Below are 16,341 nucleotides of genomic sequence, written 5' to 3'. Positions count from 1 at the left end.
TGTTTGAAAATACATTTCAGTCTGTTTTGGTGGGATGGAATTTTGGCCTTCCATGGTGACATCGCCATGCTGTAAATTAGTTAATAGATAATTTTCAATTAAAAGTAACAGTACAGGGCCTCCCGAGTGGTGCAGTGGTCTAAGGCTGCATCACAGTGCTAGATGTGTTACTACAGACCCGGGTTCATTCCCGGGCTAGCTAAGCAAACAACATTTATCTTGCTTCACCAGAGATTAGGCTTTTGGAAAGGGCTTGTCATCAGCACTATAGATGACATGCAAATCAAACAATATTTGGATATAGCCATCTAGTTTATCTCCTGAAAGTTAGCTTGTTAACCAGCCATATTGACGTGCTGTTATTAACTTGCTAGCCAATTTGACGTGGTCCATCATAAAATGTAGCTTATATAATGTCTGTCAGCAGCAATCCTGATTAAACACTTCTAGAAACAATGTTGAATAGGGGCTCATGTTAGCTAACTTCCCTAGGTAGGCCTACATTGCTTGGGTCTACTTATATCACTATATGTTTAACCAACTTTACAACGTTTTACATGGAATAATCAGAAATGTGTAGGTCTGACAATTCTCTTCAAGAGGTGATGTTAACTATTGCCATAATTGCATTTATTTAACAATCCATTAAACGGCATGCAGTTGTCAATGGTTTTAGCGGAGCTGTGGGTCTCCTGTTGATGTGCCCTTGAGCAAGGCACTTAACCCTAATTGCTCCAGTAAGTCGCTCTTGATAACAGCGCCTGCTAATTCAGTGGTTCCCAAACTGCGGGGTTCACTCAGTCCGGCTTTCAACTTGCATTTGAAAGTTGTAATAATAGAATGCACAAGGTGAAAAATATAATCTTATCCGAGTTCTTGACTCCAAATATCTAGAACACCTAACCTTAGACATATATTCCTTATCTCACAAACAGAATTGCTATCCGTAGGAGGCCATCTATCTAGATTATCATGTAATACTGTATTAAAATCTCCACCCCATATTACTTTGGCCAATGGAAGTTTAGACATCAGTTTACTTATTTTCATCTCAATATCTCTAAATAAAATACAGTTACTTGACTTGTTATTGGAAGCATAAGTATTTACAACAATGAATTGAACGTGGTTGACATCTACCAATAGTATAATCTATCTCCCTGTATTATCTGCTTCATGACTCAATATATGACCCTTAAAGTTGCCTTTTAAAATGGCAACACCTGCTGACCGATTATTACCAAATGAAAAACAAATATCATTCCCCCATTGACACTTCCAAAACGCAGTATCTGTGGAACAGGCATGAGTTTCTTGAATTAAATACAAATCGGCACTCTTACAATACAAAAATAAAGATTTCCTTTTCAAAATATTACGGATTCCCCTGGCATTAACAGAAAAACCAGAAATGGACATTTACTATCACAGTGACTATATGAAGAATATTAAACTGGTATACATTCACATGAATCAGGGTCTCACAAAAATAAAAGTTCTTACTAGTTGCAAATAAAAACAGTTCTTTGCACCACGCAAGTGGTTGACCTAAATTATATGGCAAAGTATATATGTATATATATATATATATATGTATACAATTGCAAATAACATTGAGGTGTACGTCATAACGCGCAGCCTCCCACGTTGTGGGAAACTTTTGAACCGTAGTGTATATCTGTCAGATGTAAAGCAAGAAGGACGGTGGCATGTTGACCTCACGTTAGCTAGATCCCATTAGGTAGCTAGCTATAGCCTACAGATGTAACTCTGAGGTGTAGCCTACTTAATTAAAAGTTGCGCTAACAGCCGTTTTGCACTGTTTCGCTATGGCTTTAGTCATCAATCTAGCAAGAGGGCAATATTTTTATTATTGTAGGGTTTCCCCCTCCTAGAAAGCTTTGACCTTTGGCTTTCCCCTGGAATTGCTTATTTATGTCTGAGAAAAAAACACGAACCCATATGATCTAGTACACAATAAGTATAATAAAACATACACAAATATGATATGAAAAAATAATTAATTGTGAATAAATAAGCCTTTTCATACTTTATAATATGTCCATATATAGTTATAATCTGTTTAAGGAACATCTACCCAAAATATTTCACCACCTTTATTACTTTACCAAACATGTCATGAGTGATAGTCCAAATCTGTTAAATTTGAACTTCTAAATCAATATTTGGGCCATTTAAACTGCACACGTTCCTCCTATAGACAAGGGGAGGCCTATGTAAAATTATTAATTTTGTTCTGTGCATATGCAATGTTTCTACCTCCGACATAAAACAAATGTTTGACTTCCACACAAAATTACTTATTTACTTATTTTAGGTTTAAATAAGTGTGTAGGTCACATTCTTTATTGTAGAGCTATGAAATGTATGTTTTTAGATCTGCCTGCTCTAGACAAATTCAGTGATTGCTTTGCTATGTCTGTGCAGTAAATCAGGGACCGCCATTTTGATTTAACGTTGCAGTAAAGTGATATAAATGTATGTAATGATGCAGCCGACCACCAGACGGAGGCATATACAAGTTTATTCAACAGAGGGCCTTTACATAGTCCTAGGAAGGTCTGGATGGCTGTCTGACTTATAAAACCGTGGGAAATCAATAAAAGAAGTATACATATTAGTGCCCAATTTCGGGAACTGTCAGCTTAAGAGGTTAAGAGGTTTGCAATAGAGTCGATACTTATAGAATTAATAGGGTTTTCGCTTAGCTAGCTACCTAGGCAATTTTTTCATCTGTGAGGCAGTTTGGCTGCAAAATTAGGTCTCAACAATCACAGGCATCGAAGATAAAGATGCACTATTCAGAAAATCACTCAGCCATTTCCTGGTGCTAAAATTCTAATAGTTTGCCTAATTTCAGTTTCTGAAACAACCAAGCAAGTCTAGTGTACATGATCATTGTACCATCTAAACCGCTGTAAAAAAAATAATTAAAGAACCACAAATATTGTATTTTCAACTGTTTGAAGCTGGTGTACAAAATTGAAAGTAAAAGTCCCAAAAACAAAAACTTAAGAACGGGAAGCATTAAAATAGCACACAAGGAACAGATCTACCACATCTTAGACCTGCTTTCAATGAGAGTGACAGATCTATGTCACACATTTCTATGTGAATTTGGTCAGGTCGCCCAAAAAGTTACATATTGCAGATTTAACAGCTTGGTAACTACAGTAAAATAGGGAGGAGCATGATATTATGATGGAAAAGTCAAGGTAGCATATGTTAGTGAGATCAGACGTGGTGCCATAATATATATGTAACGTGATGTGGGTAATAAACTGTTCCTTCTCCCTTAATGTGACCTGACCTGGGCCCCCATTCCTCACTAATCCACAGCTCTCCACCCTTATCAGTGACTGCAACCATGTGATTGCCTTTCTCTTACCCAGTAACATTCCAAGCCCTGGCTCATATCCAACCTTAATTGACTCCACCATATACATTCCTCCTACAGATAACCATTAACTCCTACTGTAACAACAAGACTGTGGCCCTTTTACTTTGAAGAGGATATCTTATGATTAACCATATTTCAAGTTTAGAAGTCAGAACCCATCAATACTGAACAAAAATATAAAACGCATCATTCAACCATTTCAAAGATTTTACTGAGTTACAGTTCATTTAAGGGAATCAGTCAATTGAAATAAATTGATTAGGCCCTAATCTATGGATTTCACATGACTGGGAATACAGATCATGTTGGTCACAGATACCTTTTTTTAAAGGTAAGGGCATATATATCAGAAAAGCAGTCCGTATCTGGTGTGACCACCATTTGCTTTATGCAGCACGACATCTTCTTCGCATAGAGTTGATCAGGCTGTTGATTGTGGCCTGTGGAATGTTGTCCCACTCCTTGTCAATGGCTGTGCGAAGTTGCTGGATCTTGTCGGAACTGGAACACTCTGTCGTACACGTCGATCCAGAGCATCCCAAACATGCTCAATGGGTGACATGTAGATTGAGTATGCAGGCCATGGAATAACTTGGACATTTTCAGCTTCCAGACATTGTGTCCAGATCCTTGCGATGAATGTCACGGCAATGGGCCTCAGGATCTCGTCACGGTATCTCTGTGCATTCAAATTGCCATCGATAAAATACAATTGTATTCATTGTCTGTAGCTTACGCCTGCCTATACCATAACCCCACTGCCACCATGTGTCACTCTGTTCACAATGTTGACATCAGTAAACCGATCACCCACACAAAGCCATACACGCTGTCTGCCATCTGCCTGGTTGAAACCGGAATTCATCCATGAAGACCACACATCTCCAGCATGCCAGTGGCCATTGAAGGTGAGCATTTGCACACTGAAGTCAGTTACTATGCCGAACTGCAGTCAGGTCAAGACCCTGGTGAGGATGATAAGCATGCAGATGAGCTTTCCTGAGATGGTTTCTGACAGTTTGTGTAGAAGAAATTCTTCAGTTGTGCAAACCCACAGTTTCATCAGCTGGTGCTCTTTTTATCTGTAATTTATTTTCAGAAGACAATGATTGAAAAGGATTTGCCAGTAGATTGTCAAAGTGATTCATGATGATGACTGCTTAACTAACTAGCTAGGTAAGATTCTGAAAGTATGATGATGTTGACATGATCAGTCCAATCAAACCTACAGGAGATAGTGATTTTATCTGTGGCCAATGACCTTGAGCCTTCTTGGATGGGCACTTATACTCTAAATCTATGGTAGCACCCCCATAGATCTGTGTCCCCATGAGTGACATAACCCTGAGCCAATCACGGCGCAAACAGAGAAGATTAAAAACACCTACAATCTCTGCTTTCGCAGGCTGCCCCATCACCACAGAAAGCACTGAGCTGCCTTTTATTTATTTATTTATTTATTAATTAAACTTTATTTAACTAGGCAAGTCAGTTAAGAACAAATTCTTATTTACAATGACGGCCTATCAAAAGGCCTCTTGCAGAGTTGGGGGGCTGGGATTAAAAATACTTAATAAATAAAGGCCAAAACACACATCACAACAAGAGAGACAACACTACATAAAGAGAGACCTAAGACGACAACATAGCAAGGCAGCAACACATGACAACACAGCATGGTAGCAACACAACATAACAACATGGTAGCAACACAACATGCATCACAAAACATGGTACAAACATTATTGGGCACAGACAACAGCACAAAGGGCAAGAAGGTAGAAACAACAATACATCACACAAAGCAGCCACAACTGCCAGTAAGAGTGTCCAGGATTGAGTCTTTGAATTAAGAGATTGAGATAAAACTGTCCAGTTTGAGTGTTTGTGGCAGCTTGTTCCAGTCGCTAGCTGCAGCGAACTGAAAGGAGGAGCGTGCTTTGGGGATCTTTAACAGAATGTGACTGGCAGAACGGGTGTTGTATGTGGAGAATGAGGGCTGCAGTAGATATCTCAGATAGGGGGGAGAGAGGCCTAAGAGGGTTTTATAAATAATCATCAACCAGTGGGTCTTGCGACAGGTATACAGAAATGACCAGTTTACAGAGGAGTATAGAGTGCAGTGATACGTCCTATAAGGAGCTTTGGTGGCAAATTTGATGGCCGAATGGTAAAGAACATCTAGCCACTCGAGAGCACCCTTTCCTGCTGATCTATAAATGACGTCTGTAATCTAGCATGGGTAGGATGGTCATCTGAATCAGGGTTAGTTGGGCAGCTGGGGTGAAAGAGGAGCAATTACGATAGAGGAAACCAAGTTGAGATGTAACTTTAGCCTGCAGCTTTGATATGTACTGACAGAAGGACAGTGCACCGTCTAGCCATACTCCCAAGTACTTGTATGAGGTGACTACCTCAAGCTCTAAACCCTCAGAGGTAGTAATAACACCTGTGGGAGGAGGGGAATTCTTCTTCCCAAACCACATAACCTTTGTTTTGGAGGTCAGAACAAGGTTAAGGGTAGAGAAAGCTTGTTGGACACTAAGAAAGCTTTGTTGTGGAGCATTTAACACAAAATCCCGGGGAGAGGGCCAGCTGAGCATAAGACTATCGTCTGTATATAAACGGATGAGTGTTTCCTACTGCCTGAGCTATGTTAATTGAGAAGAGTGTGGGGTCTAGGATCAAGCCTTGGGGTACTCCCTTGGTGACAGGCTGAGACAGCAGATTTTCTGACTTTATACACTGCACTCTTTGAGAGAGGTAGTTTGCAAACCAGGCCAAAGACACCTCAGAGACACCAATACTCCTTAGCCCGGCCCACAATAATGGAATGGTCTACCGTATCAAAAGATTTGGCCAAGTCAATAAAAATAGCAGCACAATATTGCTTAGAATCAAGGGAAATGGTGACATCAGAGGACCTTTAAGGCTGCAGTGACACATCCATAACCTGAGCGGAAACCAGATTGCAAACCCGAAAGAATACAATATACGTCGAAAAAGCCAGTCAGTTGATTATTGACAAGTTTTTCGAACTCTTTTGATAAACAGGGCAAAATCGAAATAGGCTTATAACAGTTAGGATCAGCTTGATCTCCCCTTTAAATGAAGGACAAACTGTGGCTGCCTTCCAAGCAATGGGAACCTCCCCAGAAAGGAGAGAGGCTTGGCGATGATAGGGGCAGCAACCTTAAAGAAGAAAGTGTCTAAACCATCTGACCCAGATGTTTTTTGGGGGGTCAAGTTTAAATAAGGAGCTCCTTTAGCACCTCAGACTCTGTGACTGCCTGCAGGGAGAAACTTTGTAGCGGGCAGGGGAAAAACAGGGAGAAGCATGAGGAAATGTTGGACAGGCACCTTTTGGAGCTGCCTTATTCAAGAAAGAGACCGAGTTTGTTTGTATGCTGTGATATGAATGAATCCCAGAATTACATGCAAAACAACCCCCCCAAAAAATACAGTAATGAGGTGGGGCTCAAAACAGCTCTGCCTCACCTGCCCTGAATGACAGGTCAACACTGTGTAGTTATACTTTATTTACATAATTTTTACATTATGCAAAGCTGCAAAAATTATTGATTTTGTATCATGCACATTGCATTTTACTGTAGATGTATATTTTGAAGGCAAAAATCTGAAAAAAAACCCAAACAGAAGTCTTAATGTTGCTGCCGGGACAGTAATCTAAATACAAACAATAAAAACACTAACATGAAAATTGTTCTTGGTCATGTTTACTTCCGTTTACAATAAAAAGACAGGATCTTATTGGTTGAAGTCATAGCTCAAAGGGTGTGTAGCTGTTCTTTGAAACACTGCACTGCTTATTACATTACACATCAAATCTCCTATGATCAGTATCTTTCAAGCTGAGAGCAGACTTGTTAATTGTCTGATTAATCAAACTGCAATACATCTAATTTGTATATACAGCCTGAAACTAATGTAACATTGTGCAAATGTTCCTTACAAGCAAGAATATTGAGTCAAATTACATGTGAACTTACTCTACACTGGTGATCTGTGCGGTTTGTCCTTCAGTTGCTCGAAATTCGAGACAAATTATCGACAGGGAACTGACTTTTTAGAGCACTATTACTGCCGTTTTAAATTATTATCACCTGGCACATGCACAAAATCATTTAAAACACCTGCAGACTTCAGATTCATGAATACTTTGCTTTTCCATGTACTTCGGTCTTGTGCACGGGCAAAAAAATCTTGATTGCCACACACAGAGATCCACGTTTTGAAGTCAGGTTAATAACACTGTCCTGTTGATATTTTGTCTAACATGTCTACCAAGAGAAGGACGAACACCACGGACAATCGGCAGAGTAAGTTCAAATTAAGTTTATTAAACATCTTGACTTGTAAGGGGACGGTTTGTCATTATTGAATGTATATGTGCACAGTGTTGGCATAATTTGAAGGCCACGTTTCGTGACTAACTTGTAAGGAAAGAACAGTGTGTTCATACGAATAGAGCAGAAGAGAAAATAATGATAATCAGCTTCTTGATATGCCACACTGGAGAGGTGGATGGATTATCTTGGGAAAGTAGAAATGCTCACTAACAGGGATGTAAACAAATTTGTCCACAACATTTTAGAGAAATAAACTTTTTGCGCATCTGGAACATTTCTGGGATCTTTTTCAGCTCATGAAACATGGGACCAACACTTTACATGTTGCATTTATATTTTAGTTCAGTGTACATTACACATAAAATCTCCTATGATTGCCATATTTCGAGCTGAGCGCAGACTCGTTTAGAAAGAACAGTGTGTTAGCAAGAATAGAGTAGAAGAGAAAATTATAAATGTATTCCATCTACATCACCTCAGTAAGGTAAAACCTGTTCTAGCCTAGGTTTACTGTCTCTCTAAAAACAGATTTACACAAACCTGTTTCAATTGACAAATTAACAAAGGGTTAATGAGGGATATGTGGTTAATTACTCTCTTCCCCAAAGACACTTCACACGATAACTATAATATGTCAGCTAAAAAATGGTTCCCAGATATCCCCTGTGTGCATCTCAAGCCACACTGCTACAATTTCTCCCCATTGTGGACACTCCTGTGTCTGATAAGGTTACTCAGGAATGAGAAGCTCTTGTAACATAGTTTGCACTTGAAGGGCTTCTCCTTGGTGTGAACGGTCTGGTGCTTCTTCACATAGCTCGCCTCAGCAAAGCGCTTCCCACACGTGGGGCAGGCGTACGGCTTGTCGGCGTCCGTTCTAATGCTCGGCCTCCCATGTTGTGACCCAATGACACCAGAGGAGGTAGAAGCAGAAGCCACCACCCTTAGGTGGTTAGTCTTTGAGCTCCCTCCTTGACCTCTGCCCATTGTTTGGGTGTTGTTGGGATTATGTGCTGTGTTATAGGCTAGGTACCTCTTGTGGTGAACGCCCATCCTGGCCCTGTCTGTATTTGTGGGGTAACCATGAGGTAGCTGAGGAAGGCTGGACCCAGGCTTCCCCTGAACCCATTCACCAGGCATTAGACAAGATCCTGAAGGAGAAGACAGACTTGCTGATAGACTACTGCCAGGAGGGTCTCCTACCACTCTCTGTGAAGGCTGAAGCCCAGGGTGACCTGCTCTGTTCATCATGGATACTGTGGTGTTTGTATCATAGGAACAGGAGGGTCTATCTCTATCAGCCCCAGGTCCTGCTTCATCCCTGCACTGAGACTGTGAAGAGATGGGTTTGGCCTGCAGACTGGATCCCTGACTGGAGCCTCGGTCTCTCGGGTGACCACCAGGACTGAGGTTGTTCAGTCCACCTGTCCACTGGTTGTGTTCTGTGTGGTGGTGGAGTCTCTGTCCCTCATGGTTCAGTCCTAGTTCCGACTCAGGAAAGAAGAGCAACGGCTCCTGATCCAGGGTTCTGATCTGGGGCCAGGGTTTGTGACCAGCTGCGTCAGAGGTCCAGTCTCTCCCGTCAGCAACACCGGACATCAGCCTGTCCTCATGGACCGCAGACTGTTAACACAAAATTGTACAGAAGAGCATATAAAAGGTTTATATAAGAAACTCTTGCTGTACACACAGAAACATTTATATACACCACGCCCCCTTGTGCCCTATTGCTATTATGAACTGGTTACAAATGTTATGAGAACAGTAAAAATAAATGTTTTGTCATCCCTGTGGTATACGGGTGTTAAGCATTCAAGGCTCAAACCACCCAGTTTATAATAAAATGTCAACCAAAGTCAAGCCCATCTCTAACACTGTGATTCAAGTATCAAAATGGAGACACTAGAGGTTATTTTATTTTATTATTATTATTTATTTAATTTTAAATCAACAGACCACGTGTAACTGCGCCAGCCCAGAACCTACACATCTGGCTTCTTCAGCTTCGGGATCATCTGAGACCAGCCACCCAGACAGTTGATTTAAACCGTGGGTTTGCACAAACAAAGAATTTCTGCACAAACTGTCAGAAACCGTCTGAGGGAAGCTCATCTGCGTGCTCGTCGTCCTCACCAGGGTCTCGACCTGACTTCAGTGGGCAAATGCTCACCTTCAATGGCCACTGGCATGCTGGAGAAGAATGCTCTTCATGGATGAATCTCGGTTTCAACTGTACCGGGCAGATGGCACACCAGATAGTGACTGGTTTTCTGATCCACGCCCCTAACTTTTTTAAGGTATCTGTGACCAACAGATGCATACCTGTATTCTCAGCAGTGTTGTAGTACTCAAGACATGTTGAGTGTCTGTCTTGTGTCAGATACATTTGTACTCAGTCTTGACTCTGTCTCAGACAGTGAAGCCTCGTAATATCTTCCAGAGACCAGCGGAGTAAAAAAATTCATAATTATCAGCTTTCATTCAGTAAGTGCATAAAACCGCTTTGTTTTCTGTAAAATATGTTAGATTAAAGAAGAACGAACGCATTGTACAAGTCCCTACATACGGGGTCTGGGAAACAGCCCAGCTAGTCGATTACCTATCAACTAGACTCCATAACATTATCGTTTCAATAGAAAGTGCAAACATAACAGCACAACCATTAAGTTCAGTCAAGTCATAACAAATGAAAATGCATTTTCTTTTTATTTCAGTTGTTTAATTAGACCAGAGGACATTTCTCAAAAATGTCCCCACGTGCAGTTGCAAACCGTAGTCTGGCTTTTTTTAATGACAGTTTTGGAGCAGTGGCTTCTTCCTTACTGAGCGGCCTTTCAATTTATGTCGATATAGGACTTGTTTTACTGTGGATATACACTGCTCAAAAAATAAAGGGAACACTATAATAACACATCCTAGATCTGAATGAATGAAATATTCTTATTAAATACTTTTTTCTTTACATAGTTGAATGTGCTGACAACAAAATCACACAAAAATGATCAATGGAAATCAAATTTATCAACCCATGGAGGTCTGGATTTGGAGTCACACTCAAAATTAAAGTGGAAAACCACACTACAGGCTGATCCAACTTTGATGTAATGTCCTTAAAACAAGTCAAAATGAGGCTCAGTAGTGTGTGTGGCCTCCACGTGCCTGTATGACCTCCGTACAACGCCTGGGCATGCTCCTGAAGAGGTGGCTGATGGTCTCCTGAGGGATCTCCTCACAGACCTGGACTAAAGCATCCGCCAACTCCTGGACAGTCTGTGGTGGATGGAGCGAGACATGATGTCCCAGATGTGCTCAATTGGATTCAGGTCTGGGGAACGGGCGGGTCAGTCCATAGCATCAATGCCTTCCTCTTGCAGGAACTGCTGACACACTCCAGCCACATGAGGTCTAGCATTGTCTTGCATTAGGAGGAACCCAGGGCCAACCGCACCAGCATGTGGTCTCACAAGGGGTCTGCGGATCTCATCTCGGTACCTAATGGCAGTCAGGCTACCTCTGGCGAGCACATGGAGGGCTGTGCGGCCCCCCAAAGAAATGCCACCCCACACCATGACTGACCCACCGCCAAACCGGTCATGCTGGAGGATGTTGCAGGCAGCAGAACGTTCTCCACGGCGTCTCCAGACTCTGTCACGTCTGTCACATGTGCTCAGTGTGAACCTGCTTTCATCTGTGAAGAGCACAGGGCGCCAGTAGCGAATTTGCCAATCTTGGTGTTCTCTGGCAAATGCCAAACGTCCTGCACGGTGTTGGGCTGTAAGCACAACCCCCACCTGTGGACGTCGGGCCCTCATACCACCCTCATGGAGTCTGTTTCTGACCGTTTGAGCAGAAACATGCACATTTGTGGCATGCTGGAGGTCATTTTGCAGGGCTCTGGCAGTGCTCCTCCTGCTCCTCCTTGCACAAAGGCGGAGGTAGCGGTCCTGCTGCTGGGTTGTTGCCCTCTTACGGCCTCCTCCACGTCTCCTGATGTACTGGCCTGTCTCCTGGTAGCGCCTCCATGCTCTGGACACTACGCTGACAGACACAGCAAACCTTCTTGCCACAGCTCGAATTGATCCATCCTGGATGAGCTGCACTACCTGAGCCACTTGTGTGGGTTGTAGACTCTGTCTCATGCTACCACTAGAGTGAAAGCACCGCCAGCATTCAAAAGTGACCAAAACATCAGCCAGGAAGCATAGGAACTGAGAAGTGGTCTGTGGTTATCACCTGCAGAACCACTCCTTTATTGGGGGTGTCTTGCTAATTGCCTATAATTTCCACCTGTTGTCTATTCCATTTGCACAACAGCATGTGGAATTTATTGTCAATCAGTGTTGCTTCCTAAGTGGACAGTTTGATTTCACAGAAGTGTGATTGACTTGGAGTTACATTGTGTTGTTTAAGTATTCCCTTTATTTTTTTGAGCAGTGTAGATACTTTTGTATCTTTTTCCTCCAGTATCTTCACAAGGTCCTTTTGCTTTTGTTCTGGGATCGATTTGCACTTTTCGCACAAAAGTACGTTCATCTCTAGGAGACAGAACGTGTCTCCTTCCTGAGTGGTATGACGGCTGCGTGGTCCCATGGTGTTTATACTTGCATACTATTGTTTGTATGGACGAACGTGGTACCTTCAGGCGTTTGGAAATTGCTCCCAAGGATGAACCAGACTTGTGGAGGTCCACATTTTTTTTCTGAGGTCTTGGCTGATTTCTTCTGATGATGTCAAGCAAAGAGGCACTGAGTTCGAAGGTAGGCCTGGAAATACATCCACAGGTATACTGCCAACTGACTCAAATTATGTCAATTAGCCTATCAGAAGCTTCTAAATCCATGACATACTTTTCTGGAATTTTCCAAGCTGTTTAAAGGCACAGTCAACTTAGTGTTTGTAAACTTCTGACCAACTGGAATTGTGATACAGTGAGTGAAATAAGTGAAATAATCTGTCTGTAAACAATTGTTGGAAAAATGACTTGTCATGCACTAAGTAGATGTCCTAACCGACTTGCCAAAACCATAGTTTGTTCATTTGGATTAAAAGCATGCCCAAATTCAACTGCCTGCTACTCATCCCCAGAAGATAAGATATGCATATTATTAGTAGATTTGGATAGAAAACACTGAAGTTTCTAAAACTGTTTGTATCATGTCTGTGAGTAGAACAGAACTTATGTAGCAGGCGAAACCCTGAGGACAAACCATTCAGATTTTTTGGGGGGGTCACTCTTTTCAATGGGTTTTCATTGGGAATCCAGATTTCTAAGGGACTTGCTTGCAGTCCCTACCGCTTCCACTGGATGTCACCAGTCTAGAAATTGGTTGAGGTTATTCCTTTGTGTAATGAAGAAGTACGGCCATCTTGAACGAGGGTCACTTCATGTGTACTGTTTGATAAAGGCGCATGACCAGAAAGCATGCTTCAGTTAGTTTTCTTCCTGTATTGAACACAGATCATCCCGTCTTCAATTTTATCGATTATTTACTTAAAGAAATACCTAAAGTTGTATTACAGAAGTAGTTTGAAATTTTTTGGCAAAGTTTACAGGTAACTTTTGAGATATTTTGTAGTCACGTTGCGCAAGTTGGAACCGGTGTTTTTCTGGATCAAACGTGCCAAATAAATGGACATTTTGGATATATATGGACGGAATTAATCGAACAAAAGGACCATTTGTGATGTTTATGGGACATATTGGAGTGCCAACAGAAGAAGCTCGTCAAAGGTAAGGCATGATATATATTTTTATTTCTGCGTTTTGTGTCGCGCCTGCAGGGTTGAAATATGTTTTCTCTCTTTTGTTTATGTAGGTGCTATCCTCAGGTAATAGCATCGTTTGCTTTCGCCGAAAAGCCTTTTTGAAATCTGACATGTTGGCTGGATTCACACGTGTAGCTTTAATTTGGTATCTTACATGTGTGATTTCATGAAAGTTAGATTTTTATAGGAATTTATTTGAATTTGGCGCTCTAAATTTTCTCTGGCTTTTAGCGAAGTGGGACGCTTTGTGGAGTGGTTGAAAAACAAGTTTTAATGACTCCAACCTAACTGTATGTAAACTTCCGACTTCAAATGTAAGTAGTTATGGAAGTGCTGGCAGGGGATGAGGATGCTGAGGCACTCTCAATTTGTGCGTAGTTCTGCGGGGGTGAGTGCGCTCGAGGCAAACGCGACAGGCTGGCCTGCATAAGGCAGCATCCAAGTCCACTTTGGCTGGAGTCGCTTGGATTGTGAAAGGCTTTGTAACGCTGTAGTAGAGCAACACTGATGTGGATGAAGCCAGAGATTTCAGCTCCTGCAACGCGGTCTCATTTTTGGGTAGCCAGTGCCAAGGTGTGTCTTTGTCCAGCGGCCAGCGCAGATGCTCACGAACTGCTGATAGGTGTGACATGAACTTTGCAAAACCGACGAGACGCTGTACTCCTTTTGCATCAGACGGGTTTGGCATGTCGAGGATCGCTCTGACCTTGTCATGGTCCGGCTTCAGGCCTTTTGCCGTGAGAATGTGGCCATGGAAGTGGAGGTCTTTCACCTTGAACTGCAGCTTCTTAAGGCCAAGGCGCAGCTTAACTGATCGGCAGCGCTCCATCAGTGCCAGGAACTTCACATCGTGGTCACGTTCTGCTTCTTAGTGTGTGTCACCATGGCCTACGATCATCAGCGATGGGTTCAATGCCCTTGAGCCCAGCCAATAACTTGTGCTGCTTGCGTTGGTGTACCTCAGGCGCCACAGAAACACCAAACTGGAGTACTCTCCCGAGTACAGCTTTAGTCTAATATAGCAGGGCAAGAAATGTGTGTCAGGTGCCAGATTGATTTTGTCTTTGTAGCTCATTACAGTGCACGTAGCACTGGAATTCAGTTGACATTGTTGCAGCCTGTGTAATCGTACTGTCACAAACCATTTCTTCCCTCGAGTGTACAGCCCCAATGTATTCATGCATGTAAATGTCACTTTCACTGTTCTGAACACTGAGTGACATCAACACAGTGAATCCTGCCCTTTTTGCTTTTGAGACACTTTTGCAAAGTGATTATTAGTTCCACAAGCTCTGCATGGTTTTCCGTAGGCAGGCAGTGCTCTTTGCGTGTGCATTTCCACAGTGTGCACCATTCGTTGTGAATTACTCTGCCTTGATTGGTTTTGTCTGAATGTTTGCCTGGCAACAGTGTGAACAGTATCAGCGTCGGTGCATGGGGTTTAGATTTCTATTGCTCTCATTCTCATAGCAGTGCGGCATATTTCAATGGCAGTTGCTAATGTTAAGCCTCTCTCTTGGTTGACGTTCATCTTTCAATCCCCCGTATTAACAAGTAGCGGATCTTTCTCTCAAATGGGTTACACATTTGTTTACCGACTCACCCTCTTTCTGTTTGCAGCTTCCAAAATCAAACTGCTCGTAAATGACGTTCCTGGTAGGTCTGAAGTAATTATCCAATGCATCCAGCATGGCCTTTGCATCACACTGTTGTTGAGTGTGAGATTGCGCAGGTAGATATGCCTGGATTCTCTGCCCATTAAGCTCCTCAGAGTTGCTGCTTGGAACTCATTGGGTTTTTCATGTTGACCGGTTGCCAGCGCATAGTCCTCGAATTCATCCCTAAAGTTGTCCGAATTAGAATTTCAGTCCCCGGTCAGAACGTTCGCTGCCATAGCGATGGAATAGATCTCTTTGCCTTAGGTTGTTCGTGATGCTAACTAGCCAGTTAACAACGAGTTGATCAGTGGTGAGACGAACATTAGCAGTAGGAAACAGTGTGTGTTCTCATGAAGAAGGAGTGCACTTGTTGTAAAACGGAGGCTATAAGCAGGTATAAATCAAACCATACACATGGTTAGCAGATGTTAATGCAAGTGTAGCGAAATGCTTGTGCTTCTAGTTCCGACCATGCAGTAATATCTAACAAGTAATCCAACAATTTCACAACAAAAGTGGGTATACGCTGTATACCCACTTTTGTTATGGCCATTTCGTATAATCACTTCTTAATCCCCTCTGACGCGTATCAACTTTTTTTCAACTTGTGATATCTACAAGTAATTGGGTATGCAAACCAGGTATTGAAAAAGTTTGGGCCAAAGTCTTTGTTAGTAGGCTATTTGTGATGCACAATTAAGTCATCATGCCCTGTTTTCTTCAGGGGTGAAGGCATGGCCAGGCCCACCCTATTAGATTGAGCAAAAACAAAAAAAGAATACATTATTTTTACAAAAATACTCCACAAATTGTTTTCTGATTTTCCCCAGACCTCCAAAATGGTCTCGGGTTGTGGTTTAAGCATTGTGGACTTGTGGACAACAAAAATGTGATGTGATTTTGAGAGTGCCAATTTGAAAAAGATATAGGAATACTAATAAAAAAACATTAGGGAAACATCGGGTATTTGTATTTATTATGCCAAAACAGCAGATAATTTTGCTGGACCCCAGGAAGAGTAAGGTAGTTTATACAATTTTAAAAACAATATATTCACATATTTCACAGCACACTGTGTGCCCTCAGGCCCCTACTCCACCACATCTACAGTACTAAATCCATGTGT

At 42.0% G+C, this 16,341-nt stretch overlaps 1 protein-coding gene across 1 annotated transcript in view; it reads right to left on the bottom strand.

Moving 5' to 3' along the window:
• Nucleotides 1-6,943: 6,943 nt before the first annotated feature.
• The window catches only part of LOC110498467 (uncharacterized), a 96,154-nt gene continuing 86,756 nt past the window's right edge, over nucleotides 6,944-16,341 (bottom strand). The window contains exon 7 of the mRNA XM_021575095.3: nucleotides 6,944-9,414. Within this exon, the coding sequence (XP_021430770.3) occupies nucleotides 8,479-9,414 (936 nt within the window). The 3' untranslated portion in view covers nucleotides 6,944-8,478. The remainder of the gene's footprint in view (nucleotides 9,415-16,341) is intronic.

The sequence above is a fragment of the Oncorhynchus mykiss genome, chromosome 19, assembly GCF_057628025.1.
Source record: "Oncorhynchus mykiss isolate SJ-2025 chromosome 19, ASM5762802v1, whole genome shotgun sequence".
In the NCBI taxonomy this organism is placed as follows: Eukaryota; Metazoa; Chordata; class Actinopteri; order Salmoniformes; family Salmonidae; genus Oncorhynchus; species Oncorhynchus mykiss.
The sequence above is the reverse complement of the archived record's forward strand: the minus strand, read 5'-3'. Positions and strand labels throughout refer to the sequence as shown.